We start from the raw sequence: 27,462 nt of genomic DNA, 5'->3' as shown, positions 1-27,462 counted from the left end.
TGCAACATGAACTAGCTTGGCCTTGTGATACCTGTTCTGAAATGGCACCTGAAAGCACCTGATCACAATCTATGCGGATTGCAAACCGTGTGGTGTCAGTATTCTCAAAGCAAACAATTTTGGATTGCATAGGCCTATATAATACATTGTTCAATGCCTCTAGCAGTCTAGCCTATTGAACAATATCGATTGCATGTTTGATCATTGATCAGTTTGATTCGCATTGTTACGTTGATTTAGCTGAAAAGTGAATTATCCCCATTGCAATTCTGGTAGATGGATTGTACGACTGGTAAAAAAAAAAGCCAGTCGTAAAAACAAACAAACAACCACTGGTAGAACTTGGCAAGACATGGCAGCCCACCCCTGGGCTACACAATTCAGCTTACTGTGACATCTTGTTAAACATTACTCCAGGCAATGCATATCATGCCTCTCTCGTCACAGGCTGCTGCGTGTATAGTTTACCTTGAACAATACATAATAACCACAATTTAAAAGGTGAGTCAGGGACATACATTAACATGCAGGCTCCATGACAACAATGCCATTGTGAATAATTGAAAATTTGAATAAAGCTCTTTAAAACAATATGTGACAAACAAATGCAGTAACATTTGTGCTAAACTGATGAAATGCCTCCATGCATTTCTGGGAATATTAAAATTCCTTAGTTCCTCGAATACACCTCTCAAAAGCCCATTGTCCAACTTGACCCCAGCTGGCTTAACAAGTGCTTTCTCTCTGTGAAGAATTTGAAGAATTTGAACAAGCCCATGGGGGTAAATATTGTGACTGTGTCCATATCGCCTTAGCCCTGATGTCATCACTAGAGTTCTCCTCACAGCATGATTGGTTGTGTAATAAGGGGAGTCCCCTGGCTGTAACAGCTGACACTTCCTGGCTGGGACTCACCCATTTCCTACATTCCATTTCCATTTAATATGAGTTCATCTTTTTAAGTATTAAGTACCATATTTAATGACTTAACACCTTCAGAATCAGTACATTATAGACTAGTCCATTGGTTATCAACTGCTAAGCTCAGCTTGTATATCTGCTATTTTTAATAGCCAAGTATACAATCTAAAATGACACAGATATGCTTCCCTAAGTAAGCAAATCAAATGTGCATACAAAAGCAAACAACGCAATGATTTGAACAAAGCAAAGCCCATATGATGTAACAACAATACAATACTTAAGTTACAGCATGTAAACAGTATGTAAACAAATCCAATGTGGAGGTGTTGACATTAAAATAGTTGCTGACACAGTTGCTCTATGACACTTACAATGTGTCGGTTCCTTGGGCATCAGATGTCATATTATGCTACTCTTTCTCCAGCCAGTACGTGTCATGTTAGCCTCGGAAACCCAGACGTTTTTATTTCCAGGGAGAAAAAAAAAGACAGTAAAAAGTTAAAAACTAATCTGAGGCTTCCTGTGAGGTTAGGTTTAGGGTTGGGTTTTGGATAGGATGTCAGACACATGACTGTAGGACTGTTAGTATGTCGGACCAAACACATGCATCCATCATTGTACTTATTGGCCAGTTTGTGTCACAAAAAGATCTTGTAAGATTTTGGGGGAAAAATACATAGTTCCAGACTTTTGCCTTTTATGGTAATTTATTTCATTTTCAGTTACAGATATTGTGATATATCGTTGATGAAATCTCTTGCAATATATTGAATATCGTGATATTATCTTTATCGAGGGCCCTAATATCGGCACAGATATCATATCGTGAGGTACCCATGTCGTCCCACCCCTATATAATATTTGCATCCGAGATGTGGTGGTATTTTATTGTAAATCCTTAAGTAAAGTACAAAAATGCATCCACCACTGCATGGGTGCATGTTGAAAGTCGAGACTCATCAGCTGTGTGTGACGTGGCTGTGGATTAAATTGTGCATTGTGTGCAATGCTAGAAAAAAATTAATAATTATGGCGCCTCTGTGTCTCACGAAATAAGAGCGCATTCCGCAGCTGGCACGGGTTCAAATCTGACCTGAGGCTCTTTACTGCATGACACCCCCCCCCCCTTCCTGTGTCTCTGTTCACTGTCTCTGTCTTAAATAAAGCATACAATGGCCAAAAAATAAAGAAGAAAAACGAAAGAGAGACTTTGAAATTAACAGAATATTTTAATGTTTGGTTTGCAACCTGGCACATATCCATTTGAATATTTGGGGCCAGCTTTTATAACGAATGTACGCATGCAAACAAGCACACACACACACGCTACAAATACATGCCCAGCTCCCACCACCAAACAACTGAATAGCACATTAAACCCACAATATTACTTCGAAAACAAAATAAGAAAGGTGTTTACTTAGTTGACCAGGCAGTGGTGCAAATAGCCTGCATCCCGCAGATGCAAACATGTCACCCTGTATTGCATCCTGGGATGCAATACTGTACTCAGTGCTGTACTCTAATATTGTTGAAGTAGGACTCATAAAATTAGTGTCCCTGGAATTTTAGATGGGTACCAGGGACCAAGGGGTGGTCTGGGTCCCGGGACCCATTACATTGAAAACCTATTACATCACTGCCAGGTTTAGCTTAGTTTAGTTTATTTGTCTCGGTCATGGTTTATCCCAGCATTATTACAAAAAAGGATACAATTGAACGAAAAGGAAAGGGCTAAAGCCGAAGCTTATTATGGCCACCTTTTTTAGATTTAAGTAATCTCATAGATGGAAACAAAGACTGAATAAAGAAATCTAATCAAATTTCAACACTGCTGCATTTCTAATCAAATCAAAAATAAACGAAATCATGTGGAAAGAAAAATGATTTTGATCAATCGGCAGAAAAAGCACTACTACCACAAACAATAGTGATAATAATGATTGTAACGATGATGCTAATAATAATAATTATTAGCAAAACGAATAATAATAATTATTAGCAATCTGTTCTGTCTCATCGCTACAGAGAAGATTGTGTGCACAACTCAATGCCTAGGTGCTGGAAGTCAGGCATCAAGGCAAACATCAAGGGAAAGGCAATGTGTTGCCTCTAAATAAAGTAAGTCTCGGAGCTCTAGAAACTAGTGTGCGGATGTTCTCTCTCTTCCTTGATGTCTCATCGCCAGCCATGCAGGACCTTGCAGGCAACATTGTCAGTATAACCGGTTAGCATTGCCGGAAGCAGGTTATTAAACGTTGTGCATGTGTGTACCCGTACCGGTCTGCTTTCCTCAGTGCCATAGAACGGTTGCACACCGGCATTCCCGAAGCCCGCTATATTCTGACGCATGGCCATTCTGACTTGCCGCATTACTAACCCAGTCAGTCCCTGACCCTAACCAAAGCAAAGCCACGGGGTCGGAATGACACTCTGTCCTCTGCATAATATTTTCTCACCCAGCCCTGTCATTCATGTCCCCTGGAGCAAGCTTTCCTCCAACAGAATAATTCATGCACACACAAGAGTGGAACAGGATAAAGTCTGAACATTGCATTAATCCATTTAGACCTGAGGACGATTTAAAAAAAAGTCTTCTAAATCATGACAGTTTTCTGAAAAACCCATGTTTCTATGTCAGTAGTTCAAACATTTTCATGTCAAGGCCAATTACATATATTGTAATATAAATATAAACTATGGCACTGAGGAAAAGCAGACCGGTACACAATTACATATATTGTAATTGGCCGCTGACCCCCCATCTGAAAATATGTTGTTCCAGGGACCCACCCCCCAGAAGCACCTATTTCAGTTAAAAATATATATTCAAAGGTTTGCGCCAAATTTTCACGATTTTTCAAAAATAGCAGACCTACAAGCTTGTAGATCTGCTATTTTTCAACAATGCTTAAAACACCAAAAGGGGTTCCCACCCAGAATGGTTTAAAGGAGAATTCCATGCTAGAACGCTTTCTTACCTTTCTTTGTACGTCCCCACCTTCTTCTTCTTTCGTGTAACGTCAGAGGTCCAACTCGGTGTCGTGGAGCCACGCCCGCATCTCTGGTCCCAGGTCAAAGAGGCTGGCTTCAGAGGGCGGTCTGTACAAGGGGCAGGTGAAGATGATATGGTCAGCGGTCTGCTCAGGGTCACCGCACTCGCATGCCGCAATGTCTGCCAATCCCCACTTCTGCATTGATGCATTGAAGCGCCCAACCCCAGTTCTGAAGCGGTTATGTGTGGTCCATGAAGAGCCGCACCAAAGAGGTCCAGGTGTTTTTTTGTGCAAAAACTCCTTAATGGCTATTTCCCCTACCATAAGCCCTCAGTGTATTGTATTGAATGGGAATTTAATGGAGCTATGGGGTGTTGTAGCCTACTAATTCGCTTATTTCCAACAAAATAAGTAGTAAAGTGTGCCGCTTGGGATATTATTTACATTATGAAGAGAGGATATATACAAAAAATATATAATTTTGAGCGATGGAAATAAGCAAATTAGCACAACAACCCAAATGTAAGAAAGCCTTTTAGTATGGAATTCTCCTTTAATGTCCACTGCTTGTGGTTGTGTTGTGTCTTCCCACTAAGACTTAGAGCCATGGACTGGCTGTTTCTGATCTCCTTTATTAATTAAGCACTTGGCTGATGTCAGTCAGGCAATGTAACCACCTAGGTAACCCGCACACCCTGCCGATGTATCAACCAGTGCGGTCAACGGTAAATGTAAGGCTAATCATCCCAGATTTACAATTACACTGTGACTGTGTTATGTCCCTATATGGTGGTCTAGGGGATAAGGGACAACAACAAATACCCAATGATAGAGATGGACAGAAACGGATGGATGTGTGAATTAAATAAAGGGATTTATTTTGAAATAATAAATCCAACTTCTGGGAAAAGGTTCAGTGGTGCCAAAGGAAAGAACACAATAAACTACCGTAAATTAAGTAAAGAGCTGACCTACTAGAACCGAAACAAAAACCTTCCTGCTCTACCAACAAACAGAAAATACAAGGGGTGGCACTCACCTCTAAACTAGTGGGAATAAACAAAGAGTTACCTATGTGCAATATGTACAGGGTACCCCAGAACTAACTACCGTATTCCCTGTACCAACAGAAGGCTTAATGACAAACCTGAAAGGTTTTACTTAAACAGTGTGCACTGTCTCAGAACCTCTGTGAAGGCATGGCATGGGAGTAATGACAAAATGGCTGTACACAGGTGGCTTATAGGGTGATTGCTGAAGGTGATTGGTGGAACGATGATTGGAGGCCCAACCAGTACTAGTGAGAATGAATGTTAGACAGGGAGGCAGAGGCAGAAAGCAGCAAACAAGTGTATGTCTGAATGGCAGTACACGTAACACTTGGATTGAGAGTAACAATAGTTTGCATTTTCATTTGCTCATTCTTTTTTTTGATAGATGTCACAAAAATAGACAGCAGACACAAATCGATCGTTGCTTGAAATGAGTACAAAAAAACCTTGAATTTGCATCAAGAGCTAAATCGGCACCTGCTGTTTGATGTGAAGAGTGCACAGAACTGGCTGAACTGCACACTGCGGTTATGTAGAAAAGAGCCACTCTACTGTAGAAGAAGGGTGTTTTAAAACAGTTTGAGTTGTTTCCTAGCCTGCTTCTTTCCGGCGAAAGTATATTCATTCATATATTCACTTGACATGTTATATTTTATAAATAGACTGCAGCGCACAATGTGCACATACAGTATGTTCACTCATTCGGACATCCAGCTGCTATCTAGGACAGTGGTTTTCAACCAGTGGTCCGGGGACCACCAGTGGTCCTTGAGGGGGTTCCAGGTGGTCCCCAGCTAAATAATGGAGAACAAAATGTACCCTCAGGAGTCAGGACCCTTATGGATCTTTAACTATTGAGAGCGTACTTAATTTACAAGAAGTCCACACAATTGTAGATGTAGAAGAACAGTATGGAATTCTGTACAAACGAAAACGGAATATTCTTTAGTGTTGGGTCTGAGAGGCTAAAATCTCATCAAATGGTGGTCCATGGCTCAAAGGCCAAAAAAACAATGGGCCTTGATATGAAAAAGGTTGAAAACCACTGATATAGGGCCAGCAGCTTGGTATTTTTATTCTAATTGTATTGGCTCTGTTTCTCGACTCTCCTGTGTTTCATTCTCTCTGCTGTTGCTGCTCTGATACCTGAATAATCTGGGATCAATAAAGGTTTACCTTTATCTTAACATGTGATGATAAACGAACGGCATCGTGCATACTGATCTTGTGGATTTGTATTGCTTTTATTTGTAAATAGCTTATTTTATTGCAGTGATAACGTTGTATAATAGTGTCACTGTTGTGAAATACATTGATCTCTGTGCCCTCGGCCGTCGGCTGTGTGTAGTATTTTCTGGCTTTAATTCAGAGGCTTTTTAACGTCACGAAATCTAGATTAGAACGGACCGTTTACTGAGCGTAATATTAAGCACAGTGAAATCCTCAGTGTATAAACAGCACACATGATTAATGATTTACGTGACTTTATTCAACTTCACCGTTTAAAAAACAGCTGACATAGCTTCACCCAACAAAACAACCTATGAAAGTTATGGAAATGTCCTTGACCTTTTATGGCCCGAATGTGTGAAAGAACCCCAGATCAAGCTATTTACATACCAGACAAAACAGTTGACGCTCATGCACTAACATAGATATAAATCTCTCTCTCTCTCTCTCTTGCTGTGTTCGCACGAGGAGATGCAAAGCTACAGTCTACCATTCATTGTCATTGGAAGCCAGCGACATGAAGATGCAAAGATGCATCCGACTTTGCAGCTGCTGCAAAAGCTACAACAGGCAGCTACAAATACACTGTGTAGCTTTTAGTGGTGCACGTCACGATACGTCGATATAATCGGTAGGCATATTGGAAATGGAATCGGCCAGAAAAATGCCATATCGGTCTCGGATCGGTCTCAAAATAATCCTCATTATTTAATCGGTTTTCACCAGCAAAAAAATTAGAAAATCTAATATGATTGAATAATAAAAAACTTAAAAAAAGGGGAGGAAAAAAGAAAAAAAAACTTTATTCGTTCAGTTGTGTAAACAGACACTTGGAAAAGAGTTTAAGCTATTATTTATGGATTGATTGAATACTTTATTAACAGACTTTGGGCCAAGCCTCTAGGAGGGCCTAGGCTTGTTTCCATTGTGGTCCTCTGTATAATATCGGAATCGGTAAGAATCGGTATCGGCAGATATGACCCTGCATATAATGGGAAATTATATAGGTCATAATTTCATAATCGTGCACCCCTACTAGTTACTATAGCTTTGCATCTTTGTATCTTTTGTATCTGCCCGTGTGAACGCAGGATCTCTCACACTCGCTCTCGCTCTGGTCTGGGACCAGACAGTGGCCTTGTGGTTAGACTAGAGTGTCCGCCCTGAAACTGGGAGGTCAGGGTTCGATCCCCGGCCGGGTCATATACCAAAGACTGTAAAAATGGGTCCCAATGCCTCCCTGCTTGGCACTCAGCATCAATGGGTTGGATTGGGGGTCAAATCAACTAATCAAATGATTCCCGAGCGCGGCTCACCGCCCCAAGAGATGGGTCAAATGCGTAGAACAAATGTCACTGCGATAACGTGTGTGACAAATCATATGATTTGACTTTGACCACCTTTTTGTCCTTGGTGACACTTCAGCAAAACAGGCCCAGTAAGTAAAACTAAGTAATACAAGTAAAACTTTTTTTCCACCACTGGTAGTGAGACATCTTCTGCTCTGCGCTCCTCGTTGACAGGTTTATTGCTGGCAGGTGTGCCCATAGGCTCCACATACAGGCAGGTGTGGGGCGGCGAAGTCAGCCCAACGCCGTGTTGGAGAAAGTGTTTACATCCATCACAAAGGTAAACACACTATTACTGTTGTGTCAGGCTTCGTATACACACATAAAGAACAAATGCTCTGTGCTCTGCCTGTGTTTCATGGCCGCCCCAAACCACGTGACTTCCATTGGAAAAGCATTGAGGCGGCCATGAAACACAGGTAGAGCACAGATAATTTGTTCTTTATGTGTGTAGGAAGCCTTAGGCCTCATTCGCACTATTGAGACAGCTGTCTTGTCCGTGTCTTTCCAAATGAGGTCACATGGTTTGACAAAACATTTTTGTTTGACGGCTGTGTTTGGTCAAACCATATTCATTGGTACAGGTGTCTTTTAGGTGTGAATGAGGCCGTAGTCTTTTTTGTTTTGTTTTTTTTGTCTTATTTGCCCAGTATACTTACAAAATAAATGTGTTTACTTACTTTACTATGCGGTTTCGTTTACGCATTCACGGATGGCGGGCTGACGTGGTTTTTTTTTTGTTTACACATGGTGTACGTCATTTTATTTTAAATGTACATCTTGTCACATGCCATTTACTCTGGATATACACTTTCTGGAGACTGTAGGATCTTTTTACGTGATAAAATGGGTGAAATCTGACAGTTGAGAATACTACATTATTTTTCCTTCAGTTAGCTAAACACTCTAGTCTGAAAGATTGTGACTTTGAGCCTAAACGATACGTTCATGTTCATGTATGTTATCTAATATCTAGCCTATATTTGCTGTTAAATTGATCCCCAACAGTCAGGAAAATAGACATTCCTTTCCTATACATCAGGCGTATTCAACTAGATTAGGCCGGAGGCCACAACTGTAGAATGATTGTGTGTGTGTGTGTGTGTGGGGGGGGGGGGGGGGGGGGTTTGCACAGCATGCATGTGAAGCGAATATGTGTGGGTTCTCAAAGTGCATTTTGTGCTCAAACAAGATTTATGTAGGCCTATATATATAATACATTTGTGCACAGTAGTTGCAGGATAATATACTGTATGTCTATGCAGGTATATGCTACCTTAGAATAGATGTAGACATATTTACACACGCACACACGCGCGCACACACACACACACACACACACACACACACACACACACGCACACACAATGAGTGAAACGGCCGAGATGACATGTTTTTTAAATTTTTCAAACACAGTTCTTATATGAGGCGATCTAAAAATCCCCCTATGGGGATTACAATGCAAAAAAAAAAGTACATGAATCCGTGGATTTAAGCCCTCTACCAATATTGACATCAGACTTGTCAGACGGGTGCTCTATTGTCCAAAAAGGTTTTTCTTTTCTTTTTTTTACATTTTCCCCTTTTTGCAATTAAGAGGTCTAGTGAAGGCTGGCAGTACAGCAGGAGCTTAGCCAGGTTATTTTCATCACGATATCGAAGGCAGTAATATATTTGAAACTATTTGAGATATAGATCTGAACATACTGTATGCACGTCATGTCATTTGGCCAAGAGAGTGAAGCTAATGTACAGTGTATTTCAGATAGCCATGCATGCTAAAACTAGTGAAACCACTTATGTCTGCAACAATACGTTACAGGAATTCTGTTGGGGTCATTTCCATTGGAGGAACTATGCAAAGCTGTGTACAAGGAAACAGTTATGCAAGACTAATGTTTCTACCAACGATAACAGAGACTCATGAACGTTCACAATGTGTCATTCACTGAAATCCTGACGTGGTTGTTGTGCAGAAAATGCCTCTGCTTCCTTCTCTTAAACCATTCCTTCCTTCTCTTAAACCACCTGGGGACGATTCTAAAAAAAAAGTATTCTAAATCCTAACAGTTTTCTGAAAAACCCCATGTTTCTATGTCAGTGGTTCACAACCTTTTTCATGTCAAGGACCCCCAGAATTATCTGCATTTGGCCGCCGACCACCATCTGAAAATATGTTTTTCCAGGGACTCCCCAGAAGCAAAAATATGAGTTAAAAACGTTCGCTCTGAAAGAATATACTCAAAAGATTTGCACCACATTCTTCCATAGCAGACCTACAAGCCTGTAGCGCGGCACTCTGTGCCACTATGAGCTTGTAGATCTGCTATTTTTTTAATAGCTAAAGTATAACATATTGCTTTAAAACACCAAAATGGGTTCCTGTCCTGAATGGGTTTACCCATTATGACCTGTACTGTAGATTCTAAAAATCACACCCGTGTGAAGTGAGTGGTGCAACTCCGTGTGGGGGTTTCCAGGGGGGGGGGGGGGGTTCCAGACCAACTGGAACGCACCCAGGGTGCTGGCCCGGTTCCGGTGAGCCGCCCTGCGTCCGAAACGGTAGAGAAATGACAGAGTTACCGTGCGGCACTCCCTCTACTGTACTGTACTGTACTGTACTGTACTGTCACTGTACTGTACTGGCACACCTGAAAGCATCATTGCGAACGCAGTGAGCCACTTACTATGACAGCAGGGGCTGAGTGTCTGTGTGTGTGTGTGTGTGTCACGCTGTGTGGTGTCACGCTGTTACACCACCGGCCCGCCACCAGAGGGCGCAGCTGTGGCACGCACGCACGCACGCACACACACACACACACACACACACAGGGCGCAGCTGTAGCACACACACACACAACCACACACACACGAGCTGCGTTCGCTTCACGCGTTTGCGCGTCTTACTTGTATATACAGTTAATATGTGCGTGTGTGTGCGTTAGGTTGCGCACAGGTGGTGAAAAACAACCATGTTGTTTTCGTGCTCATATCATACCCAGCCAGCTACCCAGCCACCCACACACCTACTGTAGCTCCGTAAGGGAGTGGTTGCACCACTCAAAAATGTCTTATAAATCCAGTTTAGGAGACAGCTTTCTGAAAAACCCTTTCATGTCAAAATTATTGCGAACGCAGTGATTGCGAACGCAATGAGCACTAACTATGAGACCCTGCATATCATGTCTGTGTGTCCGTGTGTGTGTGTGTGTGTGTCGTCTGTCTGTCCCGCTGTTACACCACCCGCCCGCCACCAGAGGGCGCAGCTGTATCACACAAAACACACACACGCACGCACGCACTCACACACACACACACACACACACACACACACACACACACACACACACACACAACTTAACTTAAAAAAAACATAACTTAATTTTTTTTAAACACTTAACTTCAAAAAACTTAACTTAAAAATAAAATCTTAAAAAAAACACAAAAAACTTAACTTAAAACAGTTTCCGTGCCGGGAATGGATAGGTTACTGTCGCTGCCAACCCCGCTAATACCGCCTTTTGTTTTATGTGTTTAATCCGCTGTATTGTAATAAATAAAAAGAAAATCCGTCTTCGTCGCGGAGAAAGAGACTAGATGCATTCGCTTTGATGACGAAACCGGAAATCGTCACATGCTGTGGGCTGCTAGGGCTTCTGGGAAATTGAGGCCAATGGAAATGCATGGGGTGCAACGCCTCATTGAGACGAGTCTTGTGTGCGTCTTCCGGGTGCACCAAGATGGTGGATGATACGCTCGGATCATAACAAACCACGGGAGCTTTTTTTGCTGGATTTTCGCGGATTAAAAGCCCAAATAATTCAGCGTATGCTCTAAAGGTAATACAACAATCTCGGCAGTGAAGGGGGGTTGATTAAAATGCGGGTTAAGCGTGTAAAACAGTCAAACTGTTTAAAAAAACTTTAAAAACACTTAACTTCAAAAAACGTAACTTAAAAATAAAAACTTTAAAGGTATATTCAGTGATTTCACTTAATTCAAATATCACTTATTTATTTGTTTTGTTGTGATAATCCTCCCTACTATAGAGTGTGCTGACCATATAAGGAGTTCCTCCCTGTCCCCAGTTAACCCCCGGGGGTCAAAAAACCTTAGGTTTCGTTTTTGACTCTCTATCCTGATTGGACGAAAGGCTTAGGTCCCAGCCAAAAACGAAACCTAAGGTTTTTTGAGTGAAATCACTGAATATACCTTTAACTTAAAAAAACACAAAAAAACTTAACTTAAAAATAAAATCTTAAAAATACACAAAAAAGAGAACTTTAAAAAGAAAACCTTAAAAAAGTATGTAATTTATTCTTGTTGTTGTTGCCATTTACGAGCTGCGTTCGCTTCCCGCGTTTGCGCGTCTTACTTGTATAGTATTTGGCTGCATGTTGTGGACCATCTTAAAATATTTTGTTCCAGGGACGCCCCAAAAGTAGGGTGAGCGCCCCTCAGAAATAAACTATCTCTCTCTCTCTCTCTCTCTGTCTCCGTCTCTCCTGTGCAGAGCCCAGACTCGCGCCATCTGGATGGCCTGTCCAAGCAGCTGGACTGGGAGGTACGCAAGGTCCAGCGATGGTTCCGGCAGCGGCGAAACCAGGACAAACCCAGCACCCACGCCAAGTTCTGTGAGAGCATGTAGGTTAAACCCAGCACCCACGCCAAGTTCTGTGAGAGCATGTAGGTTAAACCCAGCACCCACACCAAGTTCTGTGAGAGCATGTAGGTTAAACCCAGCACCCACACCAAGTTCTGTGAGAGCATGTAGGTTAAACCCAGCACCCACGCCAAGTTCTGTGAGAGCATGTAGGTTAAACCCAGCACCCACGCCAAGTTCTGTGAGAGCATGTAGGTTAAACCCAGCACCCACACCAAGTTCTGTGAGAGGGGGCAGTTGCATGACATGTTGGAGTTTTTCCACATTATTATTGAGATATTGTCATTTTTGTATTATTCTATTTGGGACATGATATGTTTGACTTTCTCACATTATTCAGTGAGAGTATTGTATTTTGTTTTAATAATTTATTGTTGTTTTTCATTAACTTCTAGGTGGAGGTTTACATTTTATCTGTGTATATTTACATATGGGATCCAGTTTCTGTGGCAGGTGAGCCTGGCACAGCTTCGCAAAGAGCAGTGTATAAATTGCAATCAATAGGCAAATGTTTCTTTTCCATACATGCTGTATAACAGCATAATAGTATTTGTTTGCTGACCTCATATTGTGTTGTTGTACAGTGTCCCTGGATGTGGAATACACGTCATTGCTGGTACAATTACCCGTATCAGGTGAGAAGCTGATTGGTGTATGACTTTGTTTGTATTCTTTGACTTTAGAGCGATTCAACGTATTACAATTCTGTAGTATCACCGACAGCACAGAAACCTCTAATTATCCTTATGCTCAACCTACCTGAAAGCAAATGTTAATTCTGTTTACTTTTACGTTAGTCCTTGTGTAGATTACATTATGTCACAACAAGACTGTGAAAACCACGGCATTTTAGGCTGGGGTTTGCTAGAGGGATAGTGACTGTGTCTATCATGTGAATTCCTTGACATGAAATGTCCATCTGCAAGTCTCTGTAGTGGTTCCAGTAATATTTATTTTGAAGGTGCTGTAACATACCAACCAGGGAAACCGACAGTAGCATAATGCTTGTCTCAAAGATTAAGCCATGCATGTCTAAGTACAAACGGCTTGTACAGTGAAACTGAACAAGCATTTTCACCCAGTCATCAGCTGAAAAGAAGTGGCTTGGACGCTCATGCTTGAAGGAAGCATGAGGTCAGTCCCATTGCTCTCCCCAAGTTGGCGGAGGGAGTGTTGCGCTCGGATTGACACTTGGTGAAAAATGGGTTACAAAATTGTGGAACAAAAAGGTGCTGTAACGTGACCAATGGTCGTCACCTGTAACTTGACCAATGCTGCCTGTAATGTGGTCGGTCATAGTCTTTGGAATAAAACTTTTAGTCACCTGGAATGTTTTTGTGTCTAAATGTCATGAGATTTTAGTCGACTAAATCTACAGTTGATTTAGTTGGCTAAAATGTATTTTGTCGTGACTCGATGCCGTCGTAATGGCTGATTTTACGCTTTCTGAAAATAGCAGATCAGCTTTTTGTAAAATGTAAAATGTAAAATGACTTGTCTTTTATGTAGGCATATACTTGATTTATTGTCCACTAGTCCCAACATTTTAGTCTAGTTTTTATTTGTTGACGAAATTGTCAATTATATTTAGTCTCAGATTTAGTCGCCACATCTTAGTTTTCATTTAGTTTTCGTCAGTGAAAAAAGGTAGTCGCCGAACATTTTCAGACGAAAACAACACTGTTTAGCGATACATGTTGCAGTAGCATGTTAGTTGTTGTTCCCTCGCTATTTCAGTCAGCCTTCTTGACCGTGTGCATCGGAAATATGACCCTTCATTTCTCTATGGATGTCTATAGGTCCTGACCCCAGGGCTTTATTACTACTACGTGACAGAACTGGCCTTCTACTGGTCACTCATGTTCTCGCAGTTCACTGACATCAAAAGAAAGGTGAGTGGTACCACCACCATGGAAAGTATCGTGTGTGTGTGTGTGTGTGTGTGTGTGTGTGTGTGTGTGTGTGTGTGTGTGTGTGTGTGTGTGTGTGTGTGTGTGTGTGTGTGTGTGTGGCCTTAGTGGCCTAAGAATAGCTGGCATGACAAAAAGCAAAGCCAAACAACTTGCCAAATACTGTTCTGTTTCGGCTGTTATAGGCAGTTTGTCTGTGTTATATTTGTTTCCTTGTAAAATTAATTGTAATTTGTGGATTCAAATAAAGAAATCGAATTGTGTGTGTGTGTGTGTGTGTGTGTGTGTGTGTGTGTGTGTGTGTGTGTGTGTGTGTGTGTGTGTGTGTGTGTGTGTGTGTGTGTGTGTGTGTGTGTGTGTGTGTGTGTGTGTGCGAGCGTGTGCGTGTGTGTGTGAGAGAGAGAGAGAGAGAGAGAGAGAGAGAGAGAGAGGGGATGGGTTGATGGGCCAAGGCTGTGGATGCTCAGTACTTGCCCACTCCCCGTTTCAACATTTGTAAATACACTTATTGTTCCTCATTTATGACTGCGTGTCTCAGTCGTGTGTTCCGTGGGTGTCTTTCAGAATGACTGTCTGCATTATTTGTACATCTCTACAATCTAAAAGAGAGATTTGTGGGTTTTTTGCTTCATCACAATGCTGTTTCAACTGTGCTCCTTTTGTGGGCCCGGAGGAGGTCATGTGATCTGCTGTTCTCCCGGAGAAGGACAAAACGTGCTGGCTTCTCTGAATGTCAGAGAGATGCAGCACTTTGCTCTCATGTGACACTGGAGCGGAGCCTAACAATATTATGCAATACAATGACGCTAGGGGTGTTCACAGACACTGTCCTGACTTTATTAGTTCATGAAGTTTTCCTCACAGCCAATTTGTTTGTGTTTGATCAAGGAAAATAGGTTATTATTTCTATTTGCTATGTTTGGCGGTTTTAGAGCCATCAGGCCAAAGCTGAGTGTAATTCACTCTGATTTAATTATGTTATGTCATGGTGTGACGATGAAGTAAATATAGCTCTTACTCGACATTCTGTAGATGCTCCTTCTACTACACCAGTGTTGTTTTAGGCAGCACATTTTGATTTTAGTTTCAAGTCATAGTCTCTTGAATAGTTTTCATTTAGTTTTATAGTCACATTTTAGTCACCTGGAATGTCTTAGTGTTCGTCTAGTTTTAGCCGACTAAATATCATAGCATTTTAGTCGACTAAATCTACAGTTGATTTAGTCGACTAAAATGTGTTTTGGTGGCCAGTGCCGTCGTAATGACACTCACAACGCGTTGTGTAAAATGTCTTATACTGGATCTCTTGTCCACTAGTCCCTTCTTAACATTTTAGTCTAGTGTAAATTTTTTGACGAAATTGTTAGTATATTTAGTCTTAGTTTTAGTCATTGTAGCTTAGTTTTCATTTAGTTTCCATCAGTGGAAAAAGGTAGTCGACGAACATTTTTCGTCAGTCGACGAAATCAACACATCTACACTAAGGCCTTAGTTATAGCAAGCCCAGCCTTTTGTATAGAGTAGGCCAGTAGGGCTTTCACTTCTAGTCATATTTACTAGTTGACTAGTTTACTAGTCGACTAGTTGTTTAACTACCTATTATGTAAAAAATACAAATAATAATATATATTTATTTGGGGGGGAATTAAAAATGTGTACATTTCAAAACTGTGTACATTGGTGACTATAACTATAATCTACCTGATCTTGAGGCCTACAAAATAGATATATCAACTAGTCAACTAGTACCAACAAGGTCGACGTCGACTAGTGGATTTACTAGTCGACTAGTTGCTTAAAGCCCTTGTATAGAGCCGTGGTTTTCAACCAGCGGTGGTCCAGGGACCACCAGTGGTCCTTGAGGGAGTTCCAGGTGGTCCCCATGGCTAAATTATGGAGAGTTCGTAACCACATGGACCCTCATAGATCGTTAACTCTTGAGAGTGTAAAATAAAAATCACACCCGTGTGAAGTGAGGGGCGCTAATTTATTAAAGTCTGTCTCATGTTGAATGGGTGATGTAATGATGATGTAAAACAAACGGTGACAAAACAAACATTGTAACGAAGACTCTCACTTCTATTCATATAATTAGCAGATCTGGGAGAGTGTTCGTTGGATACTCAGTCCCCATATATGGGGATATCCGACTAGGACGCTGGGTTATATGACATATGATATGTCTAGTATGACAATCCCCATATTTGGCCCGAGCCGACCTAGGGCTGATATCTATATGGTAGAACCCATATAGTCGACTAGTTGAATAGTCGACTAGTTGCTTAAAGCCCTTGTATAGAGCAGATCTGACTGGCTTAGTCATCATGACAGGCCTAGTCGGAGGATATATAACTGGGGTTTGCTCCAAGTTAGTGTGGAAGTCGAAGCATCTTGGTTTAACCCATTTTGGGCGGGAACCCCTTTTGGTGTTTTAAGCATTATGTTATACTTTGGCTATTGAAAAATAGCAGGTCTACAAGCTCTTGTAGGTCTGCTATTTTTTTAAAGTCGTGAATATGTGGCGCAAATCTTTGAATATACATTCAGCAGCAAACCTTTTTAACTCAAATCCTTGCTTCTGGAGGGTCCCAGTATAGGAGGGCTGGCGCCCCTCAAAAATAATTTAACTCTTGAGAGCGTGAAATGAAACGAGATCATAGCTATTGTACCCCACTGTGCCAACCTCGAGATTACGAGATTTGATAAAAAATAGAAATTTACCTTTTTTTAAATTCTCTCTTTCCTATGTCCGTATATATACGTACCCCGACGCTAGGGGACGTCATATCCCAGGTCCGTATTTATATGTACCCCAACGTATACTCCGTCTATATAATGGTTCCTTACTGGAAGCTTTTAACGTTGGTCCGGTTCCTATGGCAACGCCCCACCATTCCAACTATGGGATTGAAAAACGAATCACAGTGCAAAGCAGTTGAAAGGAGGATGCATGGCAAAAAGGCTTTCCAAAGTTGCTGGTAGTGACTTTGTATTATAAAAAAGTTAAAGGCTGATTTAAGGTGTAAAAGTTAAATGCAGTTTGGCATGTCCCCTGAAAAAGGCCATGATGACGTGTGTATGATTGTACTGTATATAGCTATCCGGCTCAGCTATCGTTGTTTCATATCATATTGTGGTCTTGCTGTTGCAGCAGGCAACGTCTAAAGTGAAGCACATTTTTAAAGGGGTATTCCACTCATTTTCAACATTTTACTATGTCATTAATATACCTTAGAGGTGAGCCACATGAACCCATGGACTTCCTAATCCCTAATATATTGTGGGCATGTCATAATAGCAGAGCATTCGATGAAAATAGGCAAACATTTTGAGAAAAATAGCAGATCCACAAGTTCACAATCAGCTATTTCCGGTAAAGAGGTTTGGTATAAAGCGCGGGGGTGGAGGGGGAACCATGTAAAGACTCCTGGGGCACAACAAAGTAATACAGTATACGTTACTGTCTGGAGGAAACCTCATAACTCCATTTTTTAGGTTTTTGATCCCCCCCCCCCCCCCCCAATAAATCAGTGCTATTGAACACCCTTTACGTCTGTGTGTCGTATATTGAACCAATGGAAAGTAGTAAAAAACATTGCATTGGACCCTCAAACTGTCTGCTAAAACAGCTAACTCCACTACCTTCCTCCTTCTCATGCAAGTAATTGACAATATCTAATCTCACAACACCAACTTTGATGAGGCAGTATTGCATCGTTTAAAAAAGTATATATAAGGTTTTATTATTATATTATATTTTGCAATTCCTGAAAAATGAACATTTGAGTTATGAGGTTTCCTCCGGACAGCAGAGTTTTATAGGGTTTAATACGGCTCAGTTTGTTTGTCTTGGATTGTTCTTGACTACTAATATTTGACCTTTATCTTCTCTCTCTGTCCCAGTCGCCTGGCTGCTGTGTGTGTGTGTGTGTGTGTGTGTGTGTGTGTGTGTGTGTGTGTGTGTGTGTGTGTGTGTGTGTGTGTGTGTGTGTGTGTGTAGTATGCAGTACATAACACAGAGTCCGTGTAACACTGCTGCTCGTCTCCTATAAAGGAGGAGTCTGTGTAACACTGCTGCTCGTCTCCTATAAAGGCTTGAACGTCGTCTTGTTTAGACGTTCTGGGAGATTTATGCCATTCATTTTTTTTTACCCTTCTGTAAAACAACTGAGAGACTGCCCTCTCCAGACCACGAACGCAGCATTTACTATGGGGAAAGAAATGCAAAACGCCATTCCTTTCCTTGCCATATACTTCAAGAGAATTGCTTTTGTTCCGAAGTCTCCTGAACTTGGAACGCATAATTTTGTGTTGAACAAATTTGTTTCGAAATCCATGTCGTTACACACCGCATCTCCAGTAGATAAAGAGTGCTGGGTTGCGCCACAAGCTCTCAACGCGTCGCAGCGTGACACCTTGTGAGCTTGTATTGCGTCGCAAGCATTCAGTTAATATTACTTAAAATGTACACCATAAAACTGTTCAACCATAACGCCTTGAAGACCCTAACAGGAGCCCATGTACAAGGTTTCTTCGACTATATGCAATATGCATGCATCTCTTGGTACCACAGCACCTCAAAGGCCCTTAAAACAAGGCTCCAGACTTCCCAAAACAAACTGGTCAGGCTACTACTTGGCCTCACTTCCCGAACCCCTGCCCACTTTGACGGGGTTAGGGTTGACGACAGAGTACAGCATCTTGCAATGGGTCTGGTCCACAAGATTCGATACACCTCCAAGATGCCCATGTACCTGTCTAAATACTTCCTTAATGTCAATGAAGTCCACACCCACAACACCAGAGGGAGTTCAACAAACCATTTGCAAACCCAGATTTGGCACAAACAAGGGATAAAATTAATTTAGCTCCAATGCCACCAAAATGTGGAATGCCCTACCAACGGTCATTAGGACATGCGAATCCCTTGACTCCTTCAAAACCGCTCTCAAAGGGCACCTACGGACGGCTGCAATTCGAAACTGGCCCCCGTAAAATCTGAATCCCCCACCCACCCTTTTTCCCCTCACAGTATATATTTTCTTCCCCTTTGTACCTCCTCTATGATGATTTCCTGTTTTTGTGTATATTTGTACGTCTCTAAATGTTATGATGAATTGAACATGGCCGGTGGACCCTATTGTAAACAAGTGTAATGCTTTATGGTGTCGTCCACAATTAACAGTTTTGTATTGAGTGTATACTGTAATTCTCCAATCTGTTAATAAATACTTCATAAATCAAATGGCTGTCTATTTGGTCGTTTTATGTGCCGTCTGTTGTACATCATTAATAAGTCTTTGCGGCGTTAACTGTGTTGATTTTGTCTCTTGTGTTGATTTTGTCTCTTGTGTTGGGGAGTATGTGTTTTCAAAAAACCCACTGAGATGCAAACCAAATTTCCCTTTTGGGACAAGGGGGACAAAAAAAACATTGAACTTGGAAGAGTCCAACACACAAGTTAAAATGACAACCACCACCACATCACCACATCACAGATCTGCCCTCTTTTTTTTTAAATGTACCCACAGGACTTCCTGATCATGTTCATCCATCACCTGGCGACCATAAGCCTCATCAGTTTCTCCTACGCCAACAACATGCTGCGAGTCGGCAGCCTCGTCATGTGTGTCCACGACGCGTCTGACTTCCTGCTAGAGGTCGGTTACCGTATACATCTACAGTAGCCACACAATGAGACACTGTTTGACGTGTATAGAGGGTATGCGTACGGTGTGACATCATCATCAAACCAGGACGTGTGGCTAAAAACTACTTCCTGGCCTTGACAGCCCATACATACAAACAGAAAAGTCATATCTAATTGCATTAAACGACATTAAACAATGTTAAACTCACTTTGCCACTCGATTTGCCACTTGATTTTCCATTCACTTTATGCATGCGCATACCCTCTATAGTCACCAGTGGTGGAAAGTACATTTACTCACGTACTGTACTAAAAGTAAAATTTTGAGGTGTTTGTACTTTACTCGAGTATTTCCAATTTCCAATGCTTTTACTTCTACTATCACTGCATCTCAGAGGCAACTTTTGTACTTTTACTCCCACTGCATTTATGGGAGCTTGTAGATCTGCCATTTTTCAATAGCTAGTATAACATAATCCTTAAAACACCAAAAGGGGTTCCCGTCCAGAATGGGTTAAACAAACTGTTACATAGTTAAAGGTGATCAAAAGGCTGCCTACCCTACGTACAAAAACATCATTTTAGTTACTAGAAATAGTTACAATGATCGGACATTCTGCAGTAATCAATCCAAACCACATAATCACCATACTATTTAAATTACGGTATATGCTTTAAATAGCTCTCACACACCTGGTCTCTCCATATCTCTCTCTGCATCTCTCTGCATTTATCTCTCTCTCTATCTCTCCCTCTCACACACGCATGCACACACGCGCACACACACACACACACACAGCGTGCTTAATGCTTGCAATGGCAGAACGTTCTGTTCTCACGAGACACTATATTTTACCATGCTGCTTCATTTGGACACTGTTTTAATGTAATCTTCCACCTGTATCTCTCATCTCATCTCTCATCTCATCTCATCTCTCTACAGGCAGCCAAGCTGACCAACTATGCCAAGTCCCAGCGCTTGTGTGACTTCCTTTTCATTGTTTTTAGTGTTGCATTCTTCATAACACGGCTTGTCATATTTCCAATATGGTAAGTTCATCGTAGACTGGTAATCCACCCCGGTCGCGGAATTCAGTGCCATCTACCATATTGTTATTTTTAATCTCTGTGACACATCTAGGGGCCACAATCTGCATTCAAAGATTTTCCTAGAAGCTTGGTCATTGGTCGGAAAAACCCCCCCCTGCATAAATGACAAACCAGTCAGGAAGCAAACAGGCAAATCGACCAATGACAAAGCTTCTAGGAAAATCTTTGAATGCAGATTGTGGCCCCTAGATGTGTCACAGAGACTACATTTGTTTTTGGGAGCGTTTTACCCATTGCTGGCTGCCTGAATACCAGTAAAAAAGAAAAGGTCATTCAAATGTTGACATATTATTGCTTATAGCTATTTTAATGAGCTGCTCTTAACACAATCTACTCTGTATCCCCTGCAAGGGGGAAAAAACAGTTGACCTTCATCCATGGTGTAACTAGGAACAGTATTCAAGATGGCATGCCCCAACAGGGCTGGACTGGGACAAAAACATTTGCGCGAATTTGGCCCAGACCAGTCCACCACAACTAGCACGCAGATAGCAGAAACTCTACCGCCCCGCTCCGTGGAGGCACACACAAACAAACAAGCCCTAATACCAACACTTTTACAGGCACACCTCTTCCACTATAGTGAACGGCAGAGTGACTGATGTTTAGTCTGCCTCAAACGTTACTCTTTTACCTCCTTTTTACTAACACTAACATTACAAATATGCCCAGAACATCGTGATGAACCTGTGTAGTTTATGGCTGCTCCAACAGTAGTGGCAACATAAAAAAGAAAAAGAAAACGGAATGTCAAAATATCCACCGCGGTGGCTGAGACCAGAGCCATTGAGTAATGGTTGAGACGAAGCAGTGAAAGGTCCTGAAAGATACATAACGTCAGTCTTACCCAATACCCAATCTTTCTGTTTTATGAACACAAGGCTGCTGTATTTTATACCTCATACTAAGCATTTAAAGCTATGTCGGCTCCGCCTACAGGAAATACGTAGGCTGCGACCATGAAACTGCTACGGAATCGGTCTATACGGTCGCAGCCCACCGGTAATATGACCGTTACGTCCTATGGCCAGTCCACCCCTGTGCCCTATATAACTTACACTAATGTACCCTATCCGGTCTGCAGATTCAATACTAGGGGTGTAAAAAATTGATTTGAATTATCGATTCCCGTTATGAACGATTCAAAATCGATTCATAATTTCCAAAAATTGATTTATTTTAATTTTTTTGGTTACAGTTACAGGAGTTTTCACTACATGGTGTTTGTGATATGAAATGTAAGCTTACCCTAATCACAGTAAACATGTCTGCAGTCATTTTAAAGTTACTGTATAGTATAGTCACTTGGCTGGAGTAGATTGTGATGAAATGTATTGAATCAAGAATCATTTTGAATAGAGAATCATTTTGAATAATGCTTTAATTTAAAGAAAAAATCGAATCGTGACCTCAATAATCGGAATCGAATCGAATCGTGGGACACCCACAGATTCACAGCCCTACTTCCTACTCACATTTATTTAGACGGCTTATTTCTCAACAGAAAGCTGAACACTATAAAAGCTCTCTCTCTCTCTCTCCAGAGGGTCAGACAATAGAGAGACCTATCATTGGTGAATGTAACCTGAGCAGCTATATTCAATGTCTTGGTGTGCTTGGAGGGATAATGCTCGTGCTGCTGGTACCACTAACCCAGGACTGAAATCCATACCTCTTTGAGGGGGGGTATAAGAGCTGATGACAAACACCTGCCACTCATTCAGCTTTATGGGCAACATGTGGTGACCAGTGTTGTTTTTGGCAGCACATTTCTATTTTAGTTTAGTCAGTCTTTGGAATGAAACTTAGTTTTAGTCATATTCTTTGTCACCTGGAGTGTTTTAGTGTTAGTCTAGTTTTAGTGGACTAAGTATCATAAGGTTTTAGTCGACTAAATCTACAGTTGATTTAGTCTGACAAAATGTCACTTGCTGAAAATAGCCGATCTACAAGCTGACAACGTGTCGCGCTGCAACGCTTTGTGAGCTTGTAGATCAGCTATTTTCAGCATGCCACCAATTGTAAAATGACTTATACTGGATCTCTTGTCCACTAGTCCCTTCCTAACATTTTAGTCTAGTTTCTATCTGTTGACGATCAACAAGCTCCTAGCGCCGCAGCTGGTAGATCTGCTATTTTTGAATTATCGTGACAATGTGGCATCTTTGATCATTGTGAAATATTTCACAGTGAACGTTTCAAACTCAAATATTTGCTTCTGCAGGGGTCCCTGGAACAACATAATTTTCAGATGGGGGTCGGCGACCAAATACATAATTCTGGGGGTCCTTGACATGAAATAGTTTGAGAACCACTGATACAGGCTTTTTTTCAGAAAACTGTCGTGATTTTAGAAGACATTTGTAGAATCAGCCTCAGGTCTAAAAAAAAGTTCTTCACTGTCGTTTTTAGGACTTTTTAAATTTCAGAGTTTTCTTTTGCATTTGATATATTATTCTTTCTTTTTAACTAGGAGAAACATTTTTTTTCTTTTCTAAGGGCCGATTCATACTCCTATTTTACCGCTGTTTCGGCGCTGTAGTGCCAAAATGATTTCGGCTCGTCAGAAATTTTCAGTAGCACCGAAGAGCCGACTTTAGGACGGTACCCGCCCCCCCGAACCTCAAATGACGTCAAATTGTAGGCTCTACAGCGCCGAACCGACTTTTATTCGGCTCTAAAATAGGAGTATGAATCGGCCCTTAGGCTGCTTGCAGTTGGAAACTAAAATGACAAATAAATAAATGTTGTTTCTGTCCCCCCTCCAGGATCCTCAACTCAACCTACTATGAGAGCTGGGCCATCATTGGCCCGTATCCTTCCTGGTGGCTGTTCAACTCCTTACTGCTGGTCCTGCAAGTGTTGCACGTCATCTGGTTTTACCTCATAGCCCGCATCGCCATCAAAGCTATGCTACGTGGCAAGGTACAGTACGTGCCTATAGGTACCAGTGTTGTTTTCGTCGACAAAGGCGTTATTCATAGTCTGGATTTTCGGTGGTGAGGTGACCACCGAACTACAACGAGACGTCACGAGCCGCGGTGAAGAGTAAACCACCGCCACCGCCCCAGCCCTTCTCTCTGTTTTTACTCACCACCGCTCAACGTTATTTCAGCTCCGGTGGTCACCTCACCACCGGAGCGGTGGTCACCTCACCACCGAAAATCCAGACTATGAATGAAAAAAGTTTGTCGATTACCTTTTTCCACTGACGAAAACTAAATGGAAACTAAGCTATGATGACTCAAACTATAAGACTAAATATACTGACAATTTCGTCAACAGGTAAAAGCTAGATTAAATGTTAGGAAGGGACTAGTGGACAACAGATCCAGTATAAGTCATTTTACAATTAGTTCTGCTGAAAATAGACGATCTACAAGCTCACAACACGTCGCGCTGCGACGCGTTGTGGGCTTGTAGATCGGCTAAAAAAAACAAACATCAAAGCCCTCCAAAATACATATGTTCGACTAAATCAATGGTAGATTTAGTCGACTAAAATCTTATGATATTTAGTCGACTAAAACTAGACTAACACTAAAACATTCCGGGTGACTAAAATGTGACTAAAACTATTCAAGAGACTACGACTAAAACTAAAATTACTGCCAAAAACAACACTGGTAGGTCCCATGGGATTGTTACTGTCAGACATCATCCATACAATGAGTGAAAGTCTGGAATTCACTGTGTACTATCATTATGTACTAATATGTACTTCTGTAAAAGTACACAGCCTTTTGAAAATAGTTTGCACATCAGCTATTTTCAAATGGCCAAAATGTATATAGGGTTGAAGTGGTTAATGCATGTTTTCTAATAATTATCAAATTCTACAAAGTAAGTAACCAAGTAAAAGTACAATATTTGCGTCTGAGATGTAGTAGAGTAGAAAACAATTGAATTACGTACAGTATTTGATGTACTTAGTTACTTTACACCACTGCATACTAAGGACATGCTAGCAATCATACAAATCCTGTTCTTTACTGCACTTTTACAGCATGATATATTCGGATTCCTTTTGTCACGGATGGACTTGGTTGCAACTGCCATTCATTGAGGAATCTCAGGATGAATACAAAAATGCACCCTGCATTCAGCCAAAATGCAAGTCTGAAGTCATCTTGTAGTACTAAAAAAAGATGTCATTATGCCTTAGTGAAAAGCACATGTATGGCTGAAAGGGGGATGAGATGATCAGGTCTTGAAGAGCAACTTGAGCAAGCAAGGTGCTGCCAAGGTATTTCAACACATTTGGCAGGAGCTGAGCGTTATATGTCTCCATGAAATTGTCACACTGCACATCAAGCCTAAAGGGCAGTCCATACTGTCTCCGACCACCGAACTTTTCGTCGGAAAGCTCCGGTACAACTACAACATGACGTCACTCGCAACTTCTGAAACGCATTCCTCGGAATTTTTGTTCTGAAAGTATAGTTCGGTGGTCGGAGACAGTATGGACTGCCCTTAAGTTGTGACACATAAAAGGCTCATAACTACATAGAGCATCGGTTTTCAATCAGTGGTCCGGGGACCACCAGTGGTCCTTGAGGGGGTTCCCAGCTAAATGATGGAAGAGTTGGTAAGCAAAACCTAAGATCTTTAACTCTTGAGAGCATAAAATGAAACCAAATGGACCCTTACGTTACGGGTCCATTTGGTTTCATTGTACACTCTCAGTAGTTCAACAATTGTTAAACATCTGCATTTGTATAATTTACAAGTGTACACAATTAAAGAATGTTCATTCAAGAATTGCCTGTTGTCTCTCCTATCGTACCAACATCAATACAGCAATTGTGGACAAAAGCTTATCCAATATAACGGCAACAAAATATTCTAGGTTTTGGGTCCGAGAGGCAAAATGAAATCAAATGGTGGTCCGTGGCTCAAATGGCAAATACATAATGGCCCTTTTGATATGAAGCGGGTTGAAAACCACTGACATAATAGGAAGAACAGCGGGTGCCCGGGTGGTGCAGTGGTAAAAGTAGTAGTGCCTGCCCCACCACTGCATGTGGAGTATAAAGGGTTCGACTCCATCGCGGTGCATTCCATCCGGCTCTGTCAAGTGTCTATGCTGGACCCATTAGCCCGTGTTCACGGCAGGTGAGGGTGATACACAGCATGTTACACCTACAAGCTGAGGCAAATGGTGCATATATATAGCGCCTTTATCCAAGGCGCTTTTACAGAGATTGTGCATTACATTCACTCATTCACACACCGATGCCAGGGGAAACCATGCAAGGCACCAACCAGCACATCGGGAGCAATTAGGGGTTCAGAGTCTTGCTCAAAGACACTTATATTAGACACTAACTCCTAATCCGGTCAGTGACTCTACCCCTGAGCCACTGCTGCCCCTGGGGCACCACCTGGCAGCAGGCAGGGAGTGGTGGGCAGGAGGAGGAGGACAACAACACAACAACACACAGACAATGTGTGGGGAGGATTTAATTGGCATAAGGGCTGAAAAGGGGGTCTAAAAAAACCATAGAATGAAAGTCACATTTCTGTCATATACCATACCAAAGAAAATAGTTGTATATTAGAAATAACTAGCAAACTACTAGAATAAAAGAAAACCGAAAAATGTGTATAATATGCGATGCAGTATGTACCATCTGCACGTGAGAAAGTTTGACAACACTGCAGCTGTTTGTCCTGAACTGGCTCTCCTTTTTGTCTCAATCTGTTGTTCCTGACAATGTCTCATTCTTTCTGCAGACGCAGTTCATTTCCTATCCCTCGGGAATGAGAGGGAGGGATCCCGTATTTCTGTCCCTTTTTCCTCCACTGAGCCCTTCTCACTTCTCTCTCCTTTTCGCTCTCCCGTTTTCTGTGCGTCTTCACAACTATACCTCCTTCTCTGTTCTCTTTGCTGTAAGCGTTAGCTGCGTTAGTTCAGTCCAGTGTTGATTTCGTCGACTAAAACTAAGACGAAAAATGTCCGTCGACTACCATTTCCCACTGACACAACTAAATGGTGACTAAAACTAAGACTAAATATACTGACAATTTCGTCAACAAATGAAAACTAGACAAAAATGTTAGGAAGGGACTAGTGGACAAGAGATCCACTATAAGTCATTTTACAATTATTTGCATGCTGACAATAGACGATCTACAAGCCCGCTGCGACGCGTTGTGAGCTTGTAGATCATCTATTTTCGGCAAGTGAAAAAAATTACGACAGCATCAAGGCCCACCAAAATAAATTTTGTTCCGACTAAATCAACTGTAGATTTAGTCAACTAAAATCCTATATTTAGTCGACTAAAACTAGACTAAACACTAAAACATTCCAGGTGACTAAAATGTGACAAAAACTAAATGAAAACTATTCAAGAGACTATGACTAAAACAAATAGAAATTTGCTGCCAAAAGCAACACTGGTTCAGTCACTCTTCAGCGATTGCGGCTCTCATCTCATTACAAACAAGGCTGCCATTGCATCAGATTTTTGTTTATTCCTAGAAGTGCATCCAGGGACTACAGTTGACAGTTTGCTTCCAACACTGGCTCATTTAGTTATTACAAATGTATTTATTCACGTGTGCTATGCCTG

The 27,462-nt window shown here is 41.5% G+C and overlaps 1 protein-coding gene across 1 annotated transcript in view; it reads left to right on the top strand.

Annotated features, from left to right (window-relative positions):
- cers5 (ceramide synthase 5) overlaps window positions 1-27,462 on the top strand; it is a 34,105-nt gene that overhangs the window by 5,566 nt on the left and 1,077 nt on the right. The window contains exons 2-9 of the mRNA XM_083771727.1: window positions 7,726-7,831; window positions 12,065-12,195; window positions 12,610-12,667; window positions 12,799-12,849; window positions 14,014-14,106; window positions 19,656-19,784; window positions 20,718-20,824; window positions 23,653-23,809. Coding sequence (XP_083627853.1) covers window positions 7,726-7,831; window positions 12,065-12,195; window positions 12,610-12,667; window positions 12,799-12,849; window positions 14,014-14,106; window positions 19,656-19,784; window positions 20,718-20,824; window positions 23,653-23,809 — 832 coding nt within the window. The remainder of the gene's footprint in view (window positions 1-7,725; window positions 7,832-12,064; window positions 12,196-12,609; window positions 12,668-12,798; window positions 12,850-14,013; window positions 14,107-19,655; window positions 19,785-20,717; window positions 20,825-23,652; window positions 23,810-27,462) is intronic.

Source organism: Protomyctophum parallelum (assembly GCF_964188405.1).
Source record: "Protomyctophum parallelum genome assembly, chromosome: 8".
NCBI lineage: Eukaryota > Metazoa > Chordata > Actinopteri > Myctophiformes > Myctophidae > Protomyctophum > Protomyctophum parallelum.
The sequence above is the reverse complement of the archived record's forward strand: the minus strand, read 5'-3'. Positions and strand labels throughout refer to the sequence as shown.